Source organism: Etheostoma cragini, chromosome 5, assembly GCF_013103735.1.
Source record: "Etheostoma cragini isolate CJK2018 chromosome 5, CSU_Ecrag_1.0, whole genome shotgun sequence".
Lineage (NCBI taxonomy): Eukaryota > Metazoa > Chordata > Actinopteri > Perciformes > Percidae > Etheostoma > Etheostoma cragini.
The window spans coordinates 13,074,599-13,097,924 of NC_048411.1; the positions used below are offsets into that span (position 1 = coordinate 13,074,599).

The window sequence follows — 23,326 nt, forward strand, 5'->3', positions numbered from 1 at the left end:
GATTGGCTGCTTAGAAATTAAGTGTTAACGAGCAGTTGGACAGGTGTACCTAATAAAGTGGCCGGTGAGTGTATTGTACAACACAATAAATGCAATGACCTAATTCAACAAAAGGTGTTTAGCAGACCACACCCAAAAGGGGTGCTAACCCTCACATAACCAGAAGAGGCAAGTGAATGGACAGGGAGGGACCCAGTCTTAGTAACTCTCGATTTTTTTAGGAAGATGGTTTGGCATGTCTTCTTTTTATTCGATAGCGAGAGACAGATAGGAAAGGCATGCGAGAGAGCTGCGATAACTTGCAGCAAAAGAGCCCATGGCCAGATCACAACCCTAAGCCACTGCTGTCAGAACTCACCCTAAATGGTAAGCTCTACCCGGTGAGCTACTGTAACCGGCAATTTAGTGTAGAAAAAATAAATACAAGAATACATCATGCCTCAAATGTTTATAGGAAGGCTACAATTAAGGTCTGTGATTTGGAATATCACTTTCACTAATGAGACTTAATTTTTTTGAAGGCCATTGCCTTCATGTAATGCCAGGTTATTGCATATTCCAGATTTCCTGCTCTGTTGGCTGTTCATGCTCAGAAATAAAAGACTTAAAGAGCTCTTTGAAAGGCAGCATCCATCACCTTCAGAGGGTACCCGCTATTTCCAATCTGTTCACACATATTATTCAATTTTTGACATTAAGTCAGCCGAAGATAAGCAGTCTCAAAAACCGGACTGCAGGTTTATTATTCATTGTGTTTTGGATGATTACTAGTAGCATAAAAGAGTATTTCGATCCGTTGGCTTATGATAGATAGTTTTACATTTTAAAAGTTCCCCCTCACTCTCCCCTTTTATGTCTAAGCTGTCCTATAGAAATAAAGGGCTGAAATGCCCACAAAAAAAATCTTTAAAACTTTACCCCACAAACAAAAATGTTAAATGCACACTGTTGTGTGAAGCCATCGGCCTTCAATACCTGGTCTCAGAAGAGTGATGCCACAGCCTCCTCCCCCTGCGCCAGTTAGCTTGCTGTGGAGCCCTCTGGTCAATGTGACCCGGCACAAGATGTCCAGGGAAGGGTGTCCCACACCCATCACATTCAGATGGTGCTGGTTAATGTCAATCAGCTCCTATAAATAACCCAGCTGTTAACACCTGAGGCTATTACATAGTTAGTCATGTGGCTATATGGGTGCTCTGGTTTAAGACATTTTACATTAAAAAAAGGAATATGGTATTGTGTGTTACAATTATATTTTACCAATGTCTCAATGACTTGTTTGTGATGCAAGATGCTTTACACAATATAACATTTTGTACCTCTAAAATATTATAGTGCTCTCCGGTGATGGGCTCACAGGTCATCTCTGAGAGGACTTTCTCACAAGTACAGGCAACGGCATCAACAGAGTCGAGCACCGGGGTCATGATAGAGGGAAACTACAGCAAAACAAAAACACTGCAAATCAACACCCAAACATCACTTGTGCACAACGTTCCTACACCAGTGTTATTTTTTGTTGATGATTTTTAAGAAAAAATATGTTTGTCAACTATTTTTTTTACCCATGACCTAGACAAGACACCATTAAACGCCAACTGTGACAAGATCAACATGCAATATTGTTGTCATTGAAAAGATTAGACTGATGTTGTTAAAAAAAACTCTCTCTTGCTCTAACACACAGCAACTGTCCCTGTCAGTCGCATTGCCAGACCGATCTGTGTCAGCGCTGGACTAAGCTGTAGTTCTCAGTCAGGTTTGGGTGGTTACAATAAGTAAATGAATCTGATTGGCAGTTTAATATATCAGTGGTTCATTTTGAACCATAGTGAGATCATAACTAGCCAACTATCTGTGATTAGTTCAAATGTCCTTTGATAACAGCAGGACAGTCCAGTGTTCGGTGAATGTGCAATATAGGACATTTGACGCAGGAAACATTTTGACTAAAAGTAAGGACTAAAGGTTGACTAAATTGTTACGACTTTTCACCAACTGAAAGAATAAAGGATAAAAACTAAAAAACTCATAAGCTTTTTCCTCTTAAGACTAAATCTAAAATAGCTGCAAACATTAACACTCCTCTACACAAAGTCACCACTACACATTGAAAAAGTGTGTTATGCATGTTTAAAAAAATATAAACAAATATATATTTTTTAAATGGCAGGTTTATTTTTGGTTGTGCCCCAGCCTGATCATAACACCGCCACAACATCATGCAGATCAATCTCCGTCTGAGGCAGAAATATGTACACCTGCTGGTGTCACCAAGGCAACAGCACACATGGGTGCTGGCTAAGAGCTTAATTTCAATATTTTATGAAGGCACTCAAAGCGAGGCTCTGGAGTATCTGTCATGAAAAGCACCGCCTATTATATTAATTACAGTGTAGGCAAGTAACACACGGGGGAGGAAGAAACCATTTAGTACCTTGTTAATCTTGTCCTTCACCCCGGCAACAAGTACCTTGGTGCTACGTGGTACTCTAGTGTTAGTGAGGAGGATTCTTAATAAAGGCACCCTGGAAGTAAAATACACAGACACAGAGTTCATTCAGACGTATTATTTGGGTGAACTAATTTTACCCAGACAATCTTTGTTCTCTTTAAAGAAAAAACATTCTAGTATTTTTATTAATCGATTGTGTACTCTTTAAATAAAATAAAATTGAAAATAGTATTACCTGCTCAGTGGTATTATCTTCCCGGCCAAGAATCTCAGCATGCCACCTACATAGAGGGAGATTAAATGGATGATCATTAAATGATGAAGAACAGTGGTGGTTCCATTAAACAGGGCTTTGTGTCCACAGAGACAAAGAGAGGTAGAACACCATATGTAGTGCACCGTATGCCAGATATTATCAGGCCTCACCCCATGTTCCTACAGCGTTGTCTACACCTGAAGGATTACCATGGATGATCATCTCCCCTTGGAAAGCCCAGCTGTTGATCAGCTCCAAGTCCTCCTGACACCACCTGTGATTATTTGCAAATTAAAAGGAGAACTTCTCAAAAACAGGGATGTACAATATGGCCAAAACCTTCTATCCCGATATAGGTAATTTCATTGCTTGATGATATCTATCATGATATAGCATGGTTCATGGTAAATCAATAAATATGTAATAGCCACGTGGTAAAGCCTGCCGCATATTTTCTCATTTTATAAGAACTTTAATGCAAAATGGACATAATGTGCAAGGATCAGAACATTAAGCATTGTCCAAATGACGTAAACATTGCCACAAGGCAGTTTGGACGCCGTTTTTTTCGACATTGCAATAAAAACAATATAGAAATCTATAGAATAAATAAAATAGATAGACTTTTGGATTCTTTTGATCATACATATCGTCATATCGTCCAGCCCTAAATAAAACATAAAAAAATGTATTTATTGCTCAGCAGGCTTTTAGGGTTGCATTATATTGCCCAGGCATTTGATGTTGTAGTGTATTGAACACCTACATACACAGCTCATAAAAGACACATTCTCTTCTACAATCTAATTTCCTCACCTGGCAGTGTTCTCCCCCTCTTTGAGAGGAGTTGGGATGGCTCCACTTGCACAAAGCAGAGCTGCAGCTAAACACACAGAGTAGGCAGCACTTGATCCCAGTCCTGTTCCCGTCGGCAGCTCCGACCACACAGTCACCTTCAAGCTGGGCAGCTCACTGAGGAATTAAACAGAAAAACTGAGCCTTTGTTTGTATAAATTATACAGGATCTACGACTTATTCAGTAAATAATGGATCATATCCCCTTCTTTACTTTTACTGTCCTTAACCACATTGTTGGTACAGTTACAGTACATTGATAACTATAAGGAGTGTTTAATGTTAGGTAATCCATACACCGGGCGTCTGGGTAGCCCACCTGGTAGAGCGCGCGCCCATGTACAGAGGTTTACTCCTCGACGCAGAGGCCCGGGATTAGACTACAACCTGTGGCCTTTTGCTGCATGTCATCCCCCTCTCTCTCTACCCTTTCATGTCTTCAGCTGTCCTAAAAATAAAAGGTCTTACAATCCCCAAAAAACAATCTTAATCTTAAAAGAAAGTAATCAATTCACTTCTCTATGCAACAGAAACTTGCTTGACGTTGCTGTCAACGTCTGTCAAGGAAGCTGTCTTTGGGCAGACAGGAGAATACTCTAAACTAATTGTCCGGCTTATCTCTCGAGGGAAGAACACATCCAGACTTGTTAAAGGCTGCAGTGTGGCCCAGTGCCAGACTCTCATTAGTGGCCATCCTGTCAGAACCCATCACCTCTCTCAAACACGGCAACACCGTGTCAGCGCCGATTAAACTTCTAGACAACCTGCAGCTCTAATGTTCCTAAGCATCTTCCATGATTGCAGCTGCTGGAGTCACTAAAAGTAACATCTGGCCTTTCTGTCTGTCCCTCTTTACTTCCTTCATTTATAGTTGGAGACAATTTCTCAGATGCAGTGAAAATCATCCTCAACTCCTTGAACAAATCTACATCAATATAGAGCACATTTTTACAAATAAAGCATTTCCAAAAGGAGTTGGAATGACTCCTGCTTATGACCAACAAGTGCAACCTTGTATAACCCTGTTATATTTTACCAGTTTTGTTTAACTTTACAGCTTTGGGTAGTCACAAGAGCTGAACAATTCAGTATAATTTTATTTCAACAAAAACATGTAACATGTAATAAGTGAGGTAGCCCACAGTGCAACACACAGGGCAGTACACCATGCTACACATAATTAGCCCAATGAAATTACATTTGAACTGGCTTGTAGCTCACACAATTCAGGTCTGGGAGGCTGTAAATGTTCAACAAGTTTGAGGTGTTTTGCCATTATAAGATTAGTTATACACTTTGTGTGTGCCATCTATTGTCACATAAAGTAATAGCTGCTGCAGTTTGGGTCACGCGCAACAAATGTTACAGCTGCAGTTAAACCAGCCGCGACAGTAACACTGGTATTGTTGAGTCTGTGTTGAGACACCCACTGTATCGGAAGCTACCACCGAGGCAGTTTTGAGTACTTTGTCAGATGTTTATAATTCTGTAAATATACAGTATTTACACACCTCAAAGTCACCTAAGGGTTTGGTGAATATGTTATTTCTAAATAATGCATGCCATGCACTTTCTGTTCCTGAAGTCAAAAACAAACTAGCTTTTGTTTTGCTAATAGAGGATGGGGACAGGGGGACAACAGAGAGCGTGCGGCCTCTCTGGAGCCTCTGGATTAGAGTCGCTATAACGTGAATCAACAACAACCCGCGTCCTTCTGTGAGTCACACATATGTGCACACACACACACACACACACACACACACACACACACACACACACACACACACACACACACACACACACACACACACACACACACACACACACACACACACACACACACACACACACACACACACACACACACACACACACACACACACACACACACACACACACACACACACACACACACGTCGAAAAGCTCTGTAACTGGATGACATTTGCTGGGCCTGGTCTCTGGTTTTCCACAGTATCAATAACATCTGTAAGGTGAAATGTGTTTTTGTGGCCATCTGAGCTAAATAGCTGCAATAATAAAATGAACAAAATTTGAGAAGAACTATCTCACCCTGATCCAAACACTGAGAGGTAGATGTAGAGGAAGGCTAGGATGGCCATGTTGCAAGTGTCCAAGTTTCCATTGGTGACACCAATAAATTCACGCAGTCTTGTTATAAATTCCGAATCCAGACGTTTCACCTCTTCCTTCTTACCTGTTAACATTAAGTACAAGAAACAGCAATCATCAAAAACAACTCACACTTTGATCTGCAGGGGTTTGAAAAAAAGATCCATGATGAGAAATGAGAAATGAGAAATGATGATATTCATCTGGCCAAAGGAAAGCTGCCGGCTGAAATTAATTTTCAGTAATACAACAACAACAAAATGTTTAGACATTGACAAAAATCTCAACACCAAAACGTCCCTGCATGTACTGGACTATGGGATGCATGATGCAGATCCAACAGTAAAAATGAGTGCATGGTGTAGGTAGGTGATGTAGGTGGTAATGGTTGCCAGGGACACCCTTTCTCTTACCACAGCAATCAGCAGTAAGCTGTTTCAGTTCAGCCAGGTCCCAGCAGAGGAATGTGTCGATATTTGGGAGGTTGATGCAAACATTGCCAGTAGTGGTGCCTTTTACATGTAAATATGTTCTCAGGTTCAAACTCACAGCAAGAGCCACCTGTAAAGGAGCATAGAACACATCGTGATTAAATGGTCGACTTTTGGTCGATTTAGTGCACATCATTTCAAGCAATGTTTTCTTTCCATCTTCCAGGTGATTTATTGGTTTACATTTCTTTGCAGCACAGTAGGAAAATTAACTTTTAGAGATATTAAAATAGCCGAAGGGTAGGGAAAACGCATTCATTTTGTTGAAGACTGGCTAGACATGGAAGGTTATTTTGGTCCTGAACGGGTATCGTATCGATTTTGCTCTGACGGATGTAGCCAGCTTCACTTTAAAAATCTCATACACTCAGTATTATCTCTATTAGCTGTACTTTCACGTTACCTTTCCGTGCACAACTGCATGCTCTCCGTGGAGGATCGCCTTCCCCGGAGCAGACACGAATACGTCGTTGAGTTGCATTTCTCTAAAGATCTGTAAAGATCTGTCCACAACTGAGCAGCTTTAATCAACTTGTGACTGACAGTGTTATTATTAGCTTGCTTTGCCACCTTTAGCTAATGTTAATCCTCTGAAGCACTAACAAGCAATTGACAAATATGTCCCAGAGCTCTACGTTTTTCATGAAGACTCGACGATAAAAAAAGAGTTTAACAAAGCATTAGTTTTAGCAGTGTAAGAAGTTGCACTGAGCACAAGTGAATCCTCAACAAACAGCGTTAAAAACATACTTCAAACACAGCCTGGACACACTGAGGAGGGATGTAGGTTTGGCTTCCAGCATCCAATCAGCACCGCAGCTAGTTGAGCACATATCGTGTTGTCCAATCACCTTCCCGAGCTCTTAAACCACACGGTGAGTTGACCAATCATGCGATGAAAATGAAACGCCCATTAACTACGGACACCAAGGAGGGGCAAAAGGCGTTTGTCCTTAAGCAGCTGGCTAACGAGTGTTGTATACCATGGCTAGCCTCTAACTTTAACATGGCATCGTTTATAATTAAATCTGCCCACCTACGTTATGTTCTAAGGACAGGCAAGCTCATAAACGGGAATTGGACAAGAAACACATTTTGTTCAGACAGAAGGTACTCAGACATCTCACTTCATATTGCTACATCTCATCGAAAGAGCTACTTCTGAGCTCATGTTCATTTCACTCATGTAACGTTAACTATCTTCTGTATGTCAATAGGGAATATTTGCCAATTAAATAACACTTACAAGCAATTTGCCTTGGTGGTTGGTGCATGCATACGTAAACATATTAAAAGAAAATGACCCAAAATCTTAAAATTGTACGTGTATACGTGCATTGTTAGTGCTAGCCTTGTAGCTGCTACACAATAATACATTTATCACAGTAGCTATAGTCTGTGTATCGAGCTGTAGTTTTGGTTCTAACTTTAAATACCCACTGAAACGAAACAATACATTATTATTTAGGATTTTATCAAAGGCCTTTTCTTTTATCGTCCCTTTTCCCTACAGGTATGGCACTGAAGGAGACAACAGGGTACCCAAAATATACACCAAAACTGGAGACAAAGGTTTTTTTTTTTAACTTAACTAGGAAAGCAATACATGTTAAAACACTGTAACCGTGAGCAGTGCTTAAAAAGTTGACTCCATTCTTGCTGTACCCCCTAAAAGGTTTCTCCAGCACATTTACAGGAGAGAGGAGGCCAAAGGAAGATCATATTTTTGAAGCCTTAGGAAATACAGATGAGCTGTCATCAGCTATAGGGTAAAATTTCTACTATTCACCTGTCACAATTCACTTTAAAACTTGTTCTTTAATCTTCCTCTCCTGAAGTGACTGTTGAGTTGTGCATTACAGCTTTGCCAGAGAATTTTGCCTCGACAAAGGTCACACGTTCACTTATCAGTTGGACAAGGTATGATTTAGATTTTTGCATACATTAACTTCCTTTACTGCAAACTTCTACATCAGCCAGATATATATGATTTTTGACAGTATTTTGCTTCTTTTCATTGCAGATACAGTGCGTTTTACAAGACGTGGGCTCCAACATTGCCACCCCTCAATCATCTGCTAGAGAAAGTCACATAAGTATGCACTTGCTGAGTGGTTAATGCAGTAAAATATGTTTTGTTTGCTTGAATATATTTTGGGTTTATTTATTATTCTGTCTTTTTAAAGGGAGAACAAAATTTACTCCTCAGCCAATTGCAGACCTGGAAACTTGGATTGATAAATTTACAGAAGAACTCCCTCCACTGACTAATTTCATTTTACCCGTAAGCCAGTTTGTGCCTCTGTAAACAAAATTCTTATAAAAGTCGTTTTCGCTGTTGTACTGATATTTGATGCTTTGTGTACAGTCTGGTGGAAAGAGCAGCTCAGCTTTGCACTTGGCTCGGACAGTGTGTCGGAGAGCAGAACGCAGGTCAGTTGCAACGTGCTCCTTACCTTGAATGGCGTAAAATTACCTCCTTTGGCTTGCTTTTCCAACACAGTATGTTTTGACAGAGCTTTCTTCTTATTTTAGTGTTGCTCCAATTGTGCGAGCAGGCGAGGCGGATCCAGATGTTGCCAAGTTTTTGAACAGGTCAGTTAAGTTCTTTCAAGTAATATGAAAACATACAGTAGATCCTCTATTTAACATCTGATAAATGTCCCAATATTCTCACTCAGATTGAGTGACTATCTGTTCACCGCAGCAAGATATGCAGCCATGAAAGAAGGCAACGAGGAGAAAATCTACAAAAGACCTCAATGAACACATGGGGAATGAGACAAGGACCTAGCTTGTTTTTTGAGGATGGTTGGTGTTGCAGATATTTCACTTTTATTGTCAATATATTAATAAATATGAATGTCTAAAATTGTTTAAGCAATGCAACTTTAAGCATATTGTGAGACTATAAGCTGTAATAAACTTCATTGTGGCTAAATCTTAAACCATTAAGCCTTCCATTAAGTACACTTCATGTACCTCCTGGTTATTTAATTCTGCACAGATAATGTTTCATCAATTGTTGGTTATACACTTGTCATCACCCAAAAATTGAACTGCATATATATCTCTTCTTCTGTTAGCATACCCCATTACGTTTTGTTCTCACCAATTTATAATACATTAACAATACATTTGCATGGCAGGACTGTTCATGACATAGGGGGCCCCTTGCTTTCTTCCTATGTGGCTCCGTTATCACCCTCCCACAGAGTCACAGGATCTGGCACCAGCCCTGGCTCTTCTGGGACAAGGTACAGGCCCATGACATTAGAGACAGATTGCGGTCGTCATAGGGCGGATAACGCAGATAGGTTACACACTCAAACCGTGTGCCTCTCAGCAGACATGATTTCCTGTGAGAGAAGGTATCAAAGCTGTAGCGGCCATGGTAGGAACCCATTCCACTGGCACCTGTCAAAAAAATATTGGCAGAGTTGATGTGTCATAGGCAATTTTATTCCACTACTATGATATGGCATTGTTTGTACACTGCTGCCACTGACTTACCAACTCCACCGAAGGGTAGAGCCACCATCAGACTCTGCAGGATGCTGTCATTAGAGCAAAAGCTCCCACTAGAGGTCTCACTCATTAGCCTTGAGATGACCTGCGTTGTCAGAAAGGCCAATACGTGATCAGAATACACTTCAGCTGCACCAGGCTAGTACAACGAATACAGAGTGTCTTAACCTGATTTTGTCACGTACCTCGTTGTTTTTGGAAAATGCATAAACACAGAGGGGTTTCTCTTGCTTATTAATGAAGGCAATTGCTTCATCCATGTTGTTTACAGTCATAACAGGAACAACTGGGCCAAAAACGTCTTGTTGCATGATGGGATCTGATTCCAGAACCTCTGTCAAAACTGTTGGGGCTTTAGACATTAACAAAAAGGTTACAATAGTGGTAAATGTAATGCTTTGTGTCAGACAATTCTACACACACACACACACACACACACACACAGGATGCTTACCGATATATTTCTCTGCTTCTATCGCTTGCCCACCCACAGCCACTTTGCCTGATCTCCACAGCATGTCTCTCGTACGGTTGAAGATCTCTAGATTGACCATGCGGCCGTAACTGCGTGACTCTCTGGGATCAGAACCGTAGAACTGCATCAGGCAGCACTTCAGGGCCTGCACCAGTCGTGCTTGGATATCCACGTGGCACAGGATGTAGTCAGGAGCCGCCAAGCTCTGTCCAGCATTGTGAAAACGTGCCCAGGCGATGCGCTGTGCGGTGGTGGCAACGTCACAGTGTCGGTCCACATAACATGGGTTCTTGCCACCCAAAATCAGGGTGACAGGTGTGAGTGTGCAAGCTGCAGCCAGAGCAATTTTGCTTCCCTCCTTCCTGTTGCCTATTGGGATTGACAGATACTTAACTGACTTCAAAATGATTTAAATAAATAAAAATCATTTTATAGCTATACAATCTTATAAAGTCAAACTAATTTTATAGTTTAGCCTTACCTGTAAAGAAGACATGGTCAAACTTAAGTTCCACAACTTCATGCAAGTCATTCGCACCTGCAAGAATCGCATGGAAGCATTCCTTGAGGGAAAACAGGAATTTTAGATCAGACTTTTATTTTAGCATTACTGCCAATCAATACGCAGAGTACAGATGCAGACGCAGGTCTTGGATAGCAAAAGGTGGATGTTTCCATAGTCCCACTTTTGACCACATGTGATCTCTTTAAAGTCTCATGTCACATTAAAACTGCTCATTTGAGTCTGAACAAAAGCCCTCTTTAAATGCACAGATTAAAAGGAGTCCTACTCAAAGTGAAAATAAGTTATTCTTTGTAAGACCTCAAGAGAAATAAAAGGCTGCTGTCCTCCCTGCTATGTAATTACTCACATTGTCCAAGTAGAAGGGGATGAGACGATGGAGAAGCTCTGCTGTGTGAGTGGTGCACACAGAGGGGCTGATGATTGCACAGTTTCCTACAAAAAATAAAAAGTATCATCACTAAGCCTGCGTGAGGATAAATAATACTACAATTGAACTGATTACATGAGATGATAGGTCTTGAGCCTCTGCACCTGCTGCGATGGCCCCTACCAGTGGCACCAGACACGTTTGGACAGGACTGCACCAGGTCCCCATGATAAACACCACCCCCAGCGGCTCACTGACCATCAGACACTCGTCCAACGTAGTGGACTACACCAATCAGATAAGCTCAAAATTAGGTTACAAGTATAACAGAACTCTCATGAGGGAAAGTTTATTATCAGGTGACTTGACAGAAAGAAAGACGCCGTTACGAAAAGGGCAAGACAACTTAAAGCTGTAGTAGGTTGTTTCTTTTTGACCTCATTGGGAAACACTTATAATAACCTTTTAGCATATTGTAATTTAAGTGGCCTATGAGAAAACAAGACTTCTGCAGCACCTCCTTAGCTCTGGAGACTTTGGCCAATCACAGGTCATTTCAGAGAGTGTTTGTATTGGCTATTATGCATGTGCAGATGTGTGTGCATGCCCAGGCTGCAGCTCATTCAGGGCTAAACTATTAGATACTATTTTAAATTTGTAAGTTTCTTTGCAAACTACCTACTGCATAATTAGGTTTTATCTGCTTTGGCAGGTTGGGCGCAATACTTCCACTTCTTTATAATAGTGAGAGGGCATGTGTAAATCATAAATAATCCCAATAATGTTATGAAGATGTTATTGGAAGAAAAAAAAGGCAGCAATGGTCTCACCAGGTTTCTTTCCACATACAGCGGCTGCATCCACTTCTTAAGGTTGTTGTTGGCATAAAGTGCCTCATTTTTGACAAGAATCAGTTCTGACACAACTGTCTCAAACTTTGGCTGGTTAAAGAGCAAAAAAGAAAAGCCTAATTGGAACATTATGTCAATTTTCATTGTCAAAGTCTCATGTTTTTAAACAAGCGCATAACCACTGTAGGGAAGTGCCTCATCACTTATGATCACCTTATGAAGGTCCCTTCCAAGAGCATCCACAAAGTCACACTCGTGTTCCTCCAGCATCTGCACCACAGCCTCCAGCTGAGCCAGTCTGAAGCCCTCCTTGAGGGTGCGTCCAGCTTGAAAGGCGACTCTCGCCCTCTTCAGCAGATCCACACACTGCAGAGGATAGGTCTTCAAACAGGGCTCCCCAAGCTTGGGCCTGAAGCAGCAGCCAAATCATTATTTAAGACAAGAGTGAAATAAAACACATCCTCTGTCCTAGGTTCATACCCATATTGTCCTACCTTCTACATGTTACCTGGCCATTCCTCTGACAAGCATAGCATGCACTCATTTTTCCACTCATGTCAAGCATGATCCACTGCTGGACTTTTTCTGAATAGTCCAGTTAAGCCAATGCACCAGTTATCCTACGTAAAAGCCCCACTGTCATTAACTCACAGGACTTGCACACAATACTTTAAAAAGCCATGTCACCCCCAAAAAAAAGTAGGTCTCTGGGCCAACATTAGCGCAAACTGAGTGTGTAACGTTAACGTTACCTTCGCAGCGCTTTGAACCATTTGGCTGGAGAAGGGCTCTGCGGCGGAATGCTCATGGTTATTATTCTGCAGCTTCAGGTGGAGAAGTGGGAATGTTCTCCCAGCACCACTCAGCTCTCATAAAAAGCCACAGGGACCGAGCACAATGGAGAATACGAGTCAGGCTTGCGCATTTACACCGATATCCGCCATGCACATTTTTCAAGAAAACCAAAAAATGAGTTATGAGACATTCTCAATCCCACAGCCTCCTGTTGATGTTAAACAGAGTTTGCTGTCAGCCTAGTCCTGTGCGCGGAGCCACACTGATGTTCTTCCGGACTCAGCAGGTGTAGGTAATAAACTAATTGGTTAAATGTAACGGATTTAAACACTATCAGCCAGTGCTTTGAGAAAGAATGGCACTCATTCTGTTGTAAATTACCTTTGTAATAATGGCGTAGCCTATGTGATTTTATCATTTTACGGGGGGTACGTAAACACATCAAAACATATTTTACATGGGAATCTCCATACTGTAGTGCAGCCAGTCTCAGGCATTTTAAAAAGAGATGGAAACTTTCACAGCGTGGCAACATTTCCAGGATCATTTTTATTTTTTTGTACTAAAAGAGCAGATAGTCAAAGGTCAGCTTTAGCAGTACACTGTTACACTTAAAGTCTAGCCTACTCTTGACATCATTTTAACAGATGAGTGACCTCATCACGAGACAGACAAGCTTGTGAGGTATCTTTCATCTCTTTTGCACACTAACACACACTCTGTAGCATAAATCCATTCACAGTGTTTCCACTTCTTGCTGGATTAGATTAAAAGGAGAAAAGCTGGAGTAAGATCCTCAGGACTGAATAGTCAGATCTGAAAATAGTTTAATCTCATTAGTATACTGCAGGTAAATTCAATACAACCAGTCGTTTATATCATTATAATCATTGTTTTGTTTTCCACAAGTTAATGGCCATTATATTACTAGTTAGAAACAATAATGACCAGTATGGTCTAAAGCTTGTTACTTATTAACAAGTATCCATACACATTCATGACAGAAAACGGTTTTGCATAATAAAGAACATGGTAAATATATTTTTTTAATCCTTTAAAAGTTGCAGTCCTCTTTCTGCTAAATGACTATTTTGCTCTCCTGTATGATCTAATTGAACCCTGTGTAAAGTAGTATTAGGCTGATAGGTAACATTCACCCTCATGTCCCTTTTACCCCAACAGCCAAAAACGGCAGAAAGGTGTGCAACATTTCCATCCAAGGGAACAATAAATCAAGCAGTCCCATTTGGTTGACCAACCAGTCCATGACATCATGTTGAAAGGTTTTTTAAACCTCAAAATTCACTTTCCGCATGGCTTAAAAAGTCCACAGAGATCAGAGGGCATCGTGGTAAAACGCTCCTTGGTTGTTGTTGTTGTTCCAGTGGTAATAGAGTGGTTGGGTTTCTGCGCTTATTTGTTAGCAGGAGTGAGAGAATAAGTCCAGGTACATAGCCCCCATTTCTATGGCTTGTTTCCGATAAACGTGGTTATTGGTTACAGTTGGTATACAGTCAGAGGTGAGAGCAAAGGGGGTGGCATTATATGAGGCACTCAGCATTATACAAAGGTGTAGTGAGAAATCTTCAGTTTTTCTATTTAGTATGAAGACTTACATTATTAATTACCTTTACTTCATTTTTTTTTAGAGTGGAGGTCAAGCAAAGATGTGTACAATGAACAGCTGAATCTGCTTCGCTGGGCAGATACAGATAATGCCCACACATTTCCAGTTTCTTTTTTACTCAAAAGTAAAATGCTACAGCAAGACATCCATTTTTTTGTCAAGACGTTCTGCTGCTTCATCAGAACTGAGGCAGATTTTCAAAGAACAGAAAAAACCAGAGGGCGGACATCTCTCTCAGGCGACTGCAGCGTCTTGTAGTGGGGAGAAATGGAGTTAGGTCAAAATGATTCTCCTCAAAATGGGGCATAATGTAATCAACACAGGATCACTGCTGTGAGCCACTACACTCCATGGAGGTTGAACACAAGACATTGATTTGTCTTCCATTTATGAAAGATGCATTATGTTCAGCAAAACATTTAAGACTCATCCAATATCTGCAAAAAGTGGCTTGGGTAATGGAGTCCGAGCTTGTAAGTATATTAACCATGCATCGCTTGGTTTTACTCGAGTGAGTTGACCACGTGTCTAATGGCTTGCATTGCGTCTGTATTGCTTTCTAGTTCGCTTAAAACGGGAGTGTGAGCATGATTCTGTTAAACCGTAGAAACAGAGATCTAGTCACTGTATATCGATATTTCATCAAGTTAAATACAAGACATTGAATTTTGGAAAAAGGGAGATGCAAAAAATTGGATTGTGCTGCAGAAACAGCATCTCCTTTAATGCAAGGGAGTGGGCTGATTGTTAAAAAAGAGACAAAAGGAGAGTTTGTAGGTCCTTTATGATTCCACTTTTGTTTAAGTGATGCCCCTTTGACTTGACAGGTTCCAGTCCAGGTGTGCCAAGCCTCTTGCTCGACTCAGGCTGCTTAACACAACTCTCCTGTGAAGATTGTCCTGATGCAACGGAGTTAGGAGAGCTCAAATCCTGTGTTCATACTGATAGCGTAGCGCAGCTTGTCACGCAAGATGCTCTTCTTGCTGTAATTGGGCAATTTTAGCAGGTTGAAGCATGTTGATGAAGTGGGGAGTCGACCACCGGGCTCCTTCTTGCGGATTGTGAAAAAGCCCCTAAGAACACTGCCAAGGGTGTCTCCGGTATCCTAGACCCAGGAAATGTTTTGTTAGTAAAAAACGTAACACACGCTGCATCAATTTCCTCCTTTTTTATTCTTACCTGATCATCTGAAACTTCCACACAACGGATGGAGAAAGGTGGTTTGAGGTAGGCAAAACCTAGAAGAGGCGGCCTAGAGCAGCTGGTAACAAACTGCAAAAAAACAAGAATAAATGAGACAGTTGTGAACAACTTGGGGGTAGAAATGAACAGCTTTGGCTATGACAGTTGACACTTTACTTTAAGGAACATAGCCCTCTCTTCAGCAGTAAAGTCACTGGACAGGATGTCCCACAACCAGATGATGACACGATGGCTGCTGTGAAAACCTCCATAGTAGACCGTGTGTTTCCTGAGAAAGAGAGGAGAAGACAACAAGGAAGCATAGATGAAGGAAAGTCTGTTGCACCACCCTAACAAAGCGTTTGGACTGAGGAGACTTCTGAATTAACAGGAACATCCCGCTAGATTTTGGACACATTTATTGAGGAAACATCCATTACAATGAGTATAACTGTTGTGGTGGCACAGCAAGTAAAGAAGCAAGAATTTAGCAAGAATTGAAATGTTACGTACTTGAGGTCATCTAGATCAATCTCGGCATTGTCTCCCGAGACAAGGCGCTGAACCTCGGGCGTGGAAAACATGTGCAGCCACTCCGGGTTAATGATGCTGCGGAAACCCCGAATGAAAGCTCCCGTTTGCTCCTTAATCTGTGTATGCATCCGGAAGTGAGCCATGAGGTGAATGTAGCTGATCCTGAAGGATTTGTTAGAGATTACGTCCGAGTTAGACAGTGATTTCTTTTAAGTACATGTCAACATTTAAAATGCCAAATGGGTCAGTAGCGTATATATTTTTTCGATTGCATATTCAAGTAACATACTTGTTTTCGTTGATGACTGGCATGGTTTTCCCCCCAGGTATCAACTCATGACAGACAAGCTTTAAGGGAAGATACAAAGCAGCTTTTAACTTGTGAGTTTCCGGTATTTAACTACTAACATTTTCTGTTCTTACCTGCCCCATGACATCCTCATCATAGGATAATGTCAGTCCTAGATCCCCTACATCTCCATCATAGCGCTGAAGAAACAAATAAAGTGAAAGACATAAGATGGAAATTGGATAAATTAGTTAAAAACAAAATGGTCAGTGTAAGTCCAGCCGACCTTAATGGAAGTGAGGTTCTTGTAAAACTCAGAGTCCAGAGAGGGCAGCTCGTCGATGGAGCTGTAGAAAGTGCTGTGGTGGTGACCCAAGACCTGACTGAGGAAGAAGGAGGCAAAGGGGACGTCCACAACGATGCCCTGAGCGTACAGAAGTTACAGTTACATATTCACCGAAGATCACCAAAAGCAGTGTTTAGAGTGAGATCAACAAAAGGGGGCTTTTTTTCTACTTATTTTTAGAAGGCACAGATATACCTCATATATGGCTTTCCCAAGCATCTTCCCCACAAACTCAAACAGCTGCAAATGATTCTCATGGATGTAAGATGTGGGTGAAGGATACAACCTTTCATTTCCACTCGTAGTCTACGGAAAATAAACAGCATATGATAGAAAACAGTAAAATCGACGTCAACAGCAGAAGTGTGAGGATTTCTATTTCTATTTGCCTGACTTACCCTAAACAAGTTGAGAGCAGGATTGAACACTTTCTTAATGATCTCCTCCAGGAACTCTTTGAACACACCGTCCTGATCGATTCCAGCCTCGTCTACTCCCAGATCGTTGACAAACTTCACGCGAATAACGCCTTTTATGGAATTTGCCGGTAATCTGCGGAGCTGGTCATATCCATCCTTAGGACAGGGAAACACAGCGTGTTATTATGGAACAACAGATGGACATTTTTGCTTTCACCAAAATCTGATCTTATGACTCCATACCTCTAACATCCGTGAGCGACGAATGGTGATGTGGGTGACATGTGGTGATGCGGAGCTGGTTTCTACCAATCCTAAACTTTCTTTTTCCTTTGTAACGATGTTCCTGAACAGCAGCACCCTCTAAAGTGAGAGGGAAAGTGAATATACAACTGAAAAATTAAAATGACACTCTGCCATAAAACAAAGGATCCTTTTTACTCACGTTTTTATGTGGAATGACATGTGGGATGTACTGTAGTAAAAGCTGGGCTCTTCTCTTGCCTTTCTCCAGCTCTTGGAACAACAGGCTGGGCTTCAGGTCCCTGAACGCAAACACACAGACATGTAAAGGCGAGCTTTCAAATGGGACCACAAAGCAAAAACAGAAGCATGTGTTTAGGATATCAACAACTATTCAGTGTTTGTATTTACTTGCGTAGCCAGTGATCATCGGGGGTGAATCGTCGCCTGCAGTCCCGCTCATAAAGCACCATCAACCAGCCATGAACACTGTGGAACAACTCCAGTTTCTCTCCCTTTGCATTTTCTATTAAATACCAAATAACTTTTTCAGTAAAAAAAAAAAATCAATCAGGTGCCATCATCATACCCATCAAAATTCTTTGAGGTCACACACTCACCTAAGATGCCATCCCATATCATCTTGTACACAAATGTGTTCAGAAATGAAGAGATAGTGAGGAGTTCCTCGATCTTGAAAGACGTTTGTTCTTCATAGACTTCAATGTCATCTAGAATTCTGTAACACATTAACAAGTGTGTCATAAAATATTGCTGCTACACTGGGATTCACATTAAAAGCACAAACCAACAAAAAACGTTAAATTACGTGATGAGGTGCCGTGAGCAGTCACAGAAGAGCATGAGCATGGCCAGGAGCTGCTTGGACTCTTCAGTGTCATTGTTCAGACACTCCATGAAGAGTTTGAGGCCTCCCTGAGGACCCAGCTCACAGATGAAGGCCCAAAGTTTGGGCAAAAGTTCATCGAGATGTGTCAGACCTGCAGATAATGCCCAGTAACAGACTCCATGATGAACTTTCCAGGATGTTTTGCAAATACTGTATACGTTTGTATGACATTAAAAAAAAGATTGTTACTGACCGGTGAGTATCTGGAGTCGTATTTGCGTTAGTGTAGACAGAGCGGTCTGGTAGAGCACACAGATGCTGCACACCTTCTGAACTTCAGCTGAGTCGACTCGCTTCCCTCCAACTGGTTTCAGGATGTTCCGTACAGAAGCCGACTTCTGAAACGCTCGCTTGAAGAGGTCTGTCCAAACACAGATACACAATACATCGGGATGCAAAGAACCTTCAAGGACCTCTAGAAACCCCTTTTCAAACTCAACAGATTGTGCTTACCTTAAATAGAATAGGTTTGGCTTTATCACTCACTTTTAACTGGGAGATTGTTTTGTGATGTGCTAGGCTGCGGGGGTGGGGGAGTGGGCTCCTGACTCTCCAGCTTTTTAGAGAGGACGTCACTGAAGAGCGTCCGGATGACAGAAACACCCCACAGGTACTGAAGCTGTTTAGTGACCAGCGGCATCGACTCATTCAGACTACAGCGATCGGAAGACAGAGGAAGCAGAGAGGAGAAAAAGTCAAGTCTGGCATTCCTTTTTTTTTCTCTTCAAAAGGAAAATTGAGAATCTACTTAAATACAAGTTAATCTGTTATTTAGAGAAAGGACACAAATAATGATGCTTTAAAGGCATGAGGTCTTGGTATGCAGTCTACGTAGACACCACAGATCAAGCTAAAGCACTTCCTCAGGAGGAGCCAGGCACTATAGTAAGACATCTGTGTGTTCTTTGTCTTTTAAGCCCAATTGATTTTTGTGCAAACAATGAAATTGAAAGGTTAATTTATGCCTTTAAAAAGGGCCTAATACCTTTCCTCTGTTTGTGTATTTTGGGTCTACTTGGAACCCCCTTTTCTATGCAGTCTTCTGGTTAATATTAAGTTATTGGATTCATTCAAGCAAATTAAGGCATTTTACTGACCCGTAGTCTACAGTCTGAGAGAACCAGCCCAGGACAGGGTGCCAGTGGGTAAGGTTGGACTTCTTTTGAGATACATATCTCTGGCAGTAGGACAGCATGTCAGTCAGGTCCTTCACAAAATGACTGGCCTCCTCCTCAAGGACAATCTCATTAAGGAAGCCCAAATGAATCAGATTGCCTATCAAACATGAGAGAGACGCCGTCAGCAGCTGTAAAATTAACAATCCGTAGGACACACAATGATTCTCCGTGCACAACAAGATTGCATCAATAAAGCGCATATTTATCCAAAATATTATACCAAGTAAACAGAGTGTGTGGCTCCCCTCAAGACACACACAGATGTCCAAACACTGTTCTTCCCGGCTGAGAAACAGAATGAACTTCCGCAGCAGGTCATGGGTCTGAATGGATGCCATACACTGTGGAGACAGAGCAGATATTATAACCTACTCTGAACTATTGTTGAAACTATAATATACAGTACCACTATAAAACAACAGCACGGGACAGGGATTTTACCTCTGGAGTAAGCACACTGAGGTGAGATACAATGGCTGGAACTGACATGATGTGAAGGAGGAATGATCTTAGCAGATTATCAGAAAAGTGAGCGGCAATGACTGGCCTGAAAGAAAAAAGGTTGATTCAGTTAGAAAGGACAGTCTGCAAATAAAATCACAAAAACACAAAGCTAACTGGATATAACTGAATTGGATATACAGTTGTGCACATAAGTTTATGAACCTATGCAAAAGTTGACTACAAGAGGAATAAAAATCTTCTTTTGGAAATTGATCTTAATGCCTCAATTAAAAAAATGAGGAGAGATCCGACCTTTAAGGACACCAATTTTCTTTGTGAATGACAAATGTATCTTAAAAAAATAAATGTTCTTCCTTAAAAATACAGTGGGAATACACGCACCTATGTTAAATTCCCATAGAGGCAGGCAGTTTTTTATTTTTGAAAGCCAGTTATTTAATGGATCCAGGATATAATGCATCCTGATAAAGTTCCCTTGGTCTTTGGAATTAAATAGCCCCCCCATCATCAAATACACTTACACACATATACATGGAGATTAACAACTTTGAAATCTATGCCGTGAATTTGTGTTTGTCTTTACTTCTGCTTGCATGTGTGATTGGTCCCATCTTGCATCTGTCTGTGTGTATGTCTGTTTCTGTATTATTTGTAAGTTGTGGACGTCACACTTTCTGTTTCGTTCTTTTTGTGTTCCACCCCCCACGTTTTTATGTTCTTGGCTCACCTTAATGACAAAGAGAAGATAGCGGTTAGAGTGCCTTTAGAGAGAGATGGTTTAGTACGAGCCAAGCCATTGGTCAGCAAGATCTAAACAAGAAAAGAGAAGATGTCATACAATGTGCTTTTTTATTAAAATGACAGCTGGCTGTTACGCTACTTGAACTAAAAAGTATGAGCTGTAATACTGAACCTGGAGTATTGAATAGAATCCCTTTTGATTGAGATGGCCCATAATATTTTCACAAATTCTCGTCAAAGCGGGTCTGAGAGCTTCTCCTAAAATAATGAAGGGAAGCTATTATGTTTTTCTTTGCAGAAAGCATGTCCTGCATTGATGACATCAGCTTGACTTTAGACTTACCCTTCCCTCGGACTATCCGCCAGGTTGACGTGTCTGTGAAGGTCACCAGCATGGTGAGGTACAGCGTTACCAATTTATTGTCCTGAAGTATGTCAGGCTGCATATGACAAAACAGATGTGACACGTACAATTAAAGTCATAAAAAGAATATCAAAACACATTTTCCAGCGTCAAATCGAGACTAACCTTTAAATTTTTTAGTAGTTGACAGCAGGTCCACAGCACATCTTTTATCTGTTTGAGCCAGGGAATGGTGAGGTCTTTGGAGAGAGCCAAGGAAACGTACCAGACCTGAGGGCCAAATGCAAGAACAGTCACTGAGAAAGGAATCACATTTTAAAGAATACTTGGTATGTGGATGGGATGCATATGCACACTCACTTTAGGTTCATTTTCAACCTCCATGCTGGCAAGGATTGCACGACAGAGCTTCTCGAACCTCTGTGTAAGGGACAAAATTGCAGTCATTTGAGCCACACAGCACAAGAGAAGTGTATAAACTAGGGGTGCACGATACAATTGTGATTATTTTGACTGATATTGTGATTGCGATATGATTCACTATATTGGTAGGAATGATTGGTTTTGTATATTATTCTCATTTTCACTGAAAACCATTAACATTGTAAGAAATTAAAATTGTTATATTGGTATTTTTGCGAGGATCTTTGGCCAACAAAGATTTTTTTCTTTAGTCTGTAGGATACGATTTGTAGGCCGGGACATCTCTGCAGCACCACAATACTTAATTCTGAACAGTATGACACATATTTTGCAATTAACAAATATTGTGCCCCCCTGAGATATTGATATTGCACTAGTCCATGTTGCGATTTTGATACGATTGCAATTAACGATGCAGTTCTACTATAAATTACTACTGTTATGTTTACAACAGTCTCTCAGATGTCTCCACAAAGGTAAGCATTAAAGGCTAACAGAAACAACATTAATATGAAAGTAATTACCTTGTAATGATTGTTATTAAAGTAACATACAAAGCATAGCTGCAACTCACCATTTTATCCTCTTTGCAATATATGAATAGTAATTTCCGAGCGATTTTGAAAATTGAAAGTGCATTTCTTTTTGATGTCCCAGTTTCAGAAGCTTGAAAGTAGTCATCAACCTCTTTCCTGGTGAGACACAGACAGCAATTATTAAGACCACGATTGAACCTGAACCCAAAATATTTATTATTTTACAATTGATATTCATGGCAAGATACAGAAGTCAAAGGTCTTCATTTGCAGGTAACTAATACATCGACAATACACTTTAAGATTTTAGACTACCGTATTTGCTTCTGGAGTCTGCAGCGACAGAGAAATCTCCTGACCAGGGCTTGAATGTGGATTGCCGAATTTTCCTTGTCCTTATGTCCTCTCCTTTCCTCCCTGGCCTGCCTGGCTTTGTCCAGGAACTCGGACTTGGCGCTTTGAGGTACACTAAACATTGTGCACCTTGGAAAAGAATAATTAAAAGCACTTACTATACCCTGATGATCCGCATGCTTGTATTTTGACAGTGCCATCGGAGCACATATCTGCGATTTAAGAACATTGTGACTGACAGCATCCCAACAACTGCACATCATCGCATTGCATTGATGAGTAAATTTACCTGGAATATTCCTCAAATCAAGATTTTGCCTGGCCTTTAGGCTCCCCTGGCGCTATACCTCCTCAATCATTTGTTCAGGTTGTCCTTGAGATCCGAGCGGACGGAAAACCAAATAAAGATGAAGACTAACTTGCCATCTCTGGAGCAGCGGGCGACACAGGAAAGATGGAGCTGGGATAGTTAGCAGCCAATGCTAGTTCGCTGTTGCTCCACTTGATAGTGTCTTACAGAGAATTTCTTTACATTCATTAAGCGATATTTATCTTCATTGCGTTGTTAGCTTTGATCCCGTATCAATGACAGCCTCAAAAACACTGGGGGCATACCGTTTCGAAATGTAAACAATGAGAGCAGATCCGTACATCGACTGCAGCCATTAATCCCTGTGCCGCACTAAATGCGTCCGGGTAGTGTTTGTCTAACGCTAGAGCTGTATAAATTGGTATGCGATTATGTGTCAATAGAAGGTATGCCAACCTATCTTTGTTCGTGTTGTAATAACATCAACTTTGTTTTTCTGCTGGTGGATAATGCTTTCTTTCAGTGTGTTAGGTCGGTGGTGGGGGGACTGCTATCACTGTCACTCCTTTAACAACGGAAATGGGCAGAATAAGACTAGCTAGTGTAATTAAATCTGTTTTTCAATATGTTAACTAAAAGAAGTAGGACAGAAAGTGGGCTGAAGTGTGTTTTAAT

The 23,326-nt window shown here is 41.0% G+C and overlaps 4 protein-coding genes across 6 annotated transcripts in view; 1 reads left to right on the plus strand and 3 right to left on the minus strand.

Annotated features, from left to right (window-relative positions):
- mvk (mevalonate kinase) overlaps nucleotides 1–6,960 on the minus strand; it is a 9,020-nt gene extending 2,060 nt beyond the window's left edge. The window contains exons 1-9 of the mRNA XM_034870767.1: nucleotides 6,592–6,960; nucleotides 6,111–6,258; nucleotides 5,638–5,782; nucleotides 3,528–3,683; nucleotides 2,882–2,985; nucleotides 2,691–2,736; nucleotides 2,438–2,528; nucleotides 1,320–1,439; nucleotides 976–1,129 (exon numbers count right to left, since the gene is read on the minus strand). Coding sequence (XP_034726658.1) covers nucleotides 976–1,129; nucleotides 1,320–1,439; nucleotides 2,438–2,528; nucleotides 2,691–2,736; nucleotides 2,882–2,985; nucleotides 3,528–3,683; nucleotides 5,638–5,782; nucleotides 6,111–6,258; nucleotides 6,592–6,669 — 1,042 coding nt within the window. The 5' untranslated portion in view covers nucleotides 6,670–6,960. The remainder of the gene's footprint in view (nucleotides 1–975; nucleotides 1,130–1,319; nucleotides 1,440–2,437; nucleotides 2,529–2,690; nucleotides 2,737–2,881; nucleotides 2,986–3,527; nucleotides 3,684–5,637; nucleotides 5,783–6,110; nucleotides 6,259–6,591) is intronic.
- A 113-nt stretch (nucleotides 6,961–7,073) lies between these two features.
- On the plus strand, nucleotides 7,074–9,060 carry mmab (metabolism of cobalamin associated B). The gene is made up of 9 exons (XM_034870769.1): nucleotides 7,074–7,298; nucleotides 7,702–7,760; nucleotides 7,864–7,957; nucleotides 8,051–8,108; nucleotides 8,212–8,284; nucleotides 8,375–8,472; nucleotides 8,557–8,621; nucleotides 8,724–8,783; nucleotides 8,870–9,060. The coding sequence occupies exons 1-9, from the start codon at nucleotides 7,084–7,086 to the stop codon at nucleotides 8,952–8,954; spliced, it is 807 nt and encodes a 268-aa protein (XP_034726660.1). The 5' UTR covers nucleotides 7,074–7,083; the 3' UTR covers nucleotides 8,955–9,060.
- aldh3b2 (aldehyde dehydrogenase 3 family, member B2) lies at nucleotides 8,112–12,957 on the minus strand. 2 transcript variants are annotated; one of them, XM_034870765.1, is made up of 10 exons: nucleotides 12,688–12,957; nucleotides 12,149–12,344; nucleotides 11,915–12,025; nucleotides 11,249–11,369; nucleotides 11,064–11,149; nucleotides 10,673–10,754; nucleotides 10,171–10,560; nucleotides 9,902–10,068; nucleotides 9,702–9,801; nucleotides 8,112–9,605 (listed from the first exon to the last, which is right to left on the minus strand). In XM_034870765.1, exons 1-10 carry the CDS (start codon nucleotides 12,741–12,743, stop codon nucleotides 9,406–9,408), a joined length of 1,509 nt encoding a protein of 502 aa, XP_034726656.1. In that variant the 5' UTR covers nucleotides 12,744–12,957; the 3' UTR covers nucleotides 8,112–9,405. The 2 variants fall into 2 exon arrangements, with proteins under 2 accessions (XP_034726656.1, XP_034726655.1); XM_034870764.1 differs by lacking the exon at nucleotides 12,688–12,957 and adding an exon at nucleotides 12,430–12,522.
- A 298-nt stretch (nucleotides 12,958–13,255) lies between these two features.
- Nucleotides 13,256–23,192, minus strand: ube3b (ubiquitin protein ligase E3B). Of its 2 annotated transcripts, none has more exons than XM_034870761.1 (27): nucleotides 22,631–23,192; nucleotides 22,303–22,470; nucleotides 22,026–22,143; nucleotides 21,389–21,448; nucleotides 21,194–21,298; nucleotides 21,008–21,104; nucleotides 20,837–20,922; nucleotides 20,651–20,733; nucleotides 19,900–20,005; nucleotides 19,679–19,799; nucleotides 19,382–19,555; nucleotides 18,767–18,943; nucleotides 18,474–18,641; nucleotides 18,200–18,371; nucleotides 17,991–18,109; nucleotides 17,782–17,896; nucleotides 17,573–17,672; nucleotides 17,371–17,490; nucleotides 17,107–17,283; nucleotides 16,904–17,014; nucleotides 16,649–16,786; nucleotides 16,497–16,562; nucleotides 16,363–16,421; nucleotides 16,053–16,235; nucleotides 15,717–15,828; nucleotides 15,537–15,629; nucleotides 13,256–15,462 (listed from the first exon to the last, which is right to left on the minus strand). In XM_034870761.1, the coding sequence occupies exons 2-27, from the start codon at nucleotides 22,461–22,463 to the stop codon at nucleotides 15,271–15,273; spliced, it is 3,213 nt and encodes a 1,070-aa protein (XP_034726652.1). In that variant the 5' UTR covers nucleotides 22,464–22,470; nucleotides 22,631–23,192; the 3' UTR covers nucleotides 13,256–15,270. The 2 variants fall into 2 exon arrangements, with proteins under 2 accessions (XP_034726652.1, XP_034726653.1); XM_034870762.1 differs by having other exon boundaries at nucleotides 18,767–18,933; nucleotides 19,378–19,555.
- Between the last annotated feature and the right edge of the window lie 134 nt (nucleotides 23,193–23,326).

Bases quoted from the DNA above. Each gene is read 5' to 3' on its own strand.
- mmab (XM_034870769.1), top strand. From the start codon at position 7,084: ATGAAAATGAAACGCCCATTAACTACGGACACCAAGGAGGGGCAAAAG. The intron at 7,299-7,701 runs GTACTCAGACAT...TTTTCCCTACAG, and splicing joins ACATTTTGTTCAGACAGAAG to GTATGGCACTGAAGGAGACA. The intron at 8,285-8,374 runs GTATGCACTTGC...GTCTTTTTAAAG, and splicing joins TGCTAGAGAAAGTCACATAA to GGAGAACAAAATTTACTCCT.
- ube3b (XM_034870761.1), bottom strand. From the start codon at position 22,463: ATGTTTAGTGTACCTCAAAGCGCCAAGTCCGAGTTCCTGGACAAAGCC. The intron at 18,372-18,473 runs GTCAGTAACAAT...CATTATCTGCAG, and splicing joins ACGACTCCAGATACTCACCG to GTCTGACACATCTCGATGAA. The intron at 16,787-16,903 runs GTATATCTGTGC...CTGTACGCTCAG, and splicing joins TTGGGAAAGCCATATATGAG to GGCATCGTTGTGGACGTCCC.
- aldh3b2 (XM_034870764.1), bottom strand. From the start codon at position 12,500: ATGCTTGACATGAGTGGAAAAATGAGTGCATGCTATGCTTGTCAGAGG. The intron at 12,345-12,429 runs GTAGGACAATAT...CTGCTGCTTCAG, and splicing joins GGCCAGGTAACATGTAGAAG to GCCCAAGCTTGGGGAGCCCT. The intron at 9,606-9,701 runs GTAAGTCAGTGG...TTTTTTTGACAG, and splicing joins TCTACCCTTCGGTGGAGTTG to GTGCCAGTGGAATGGGTTCC.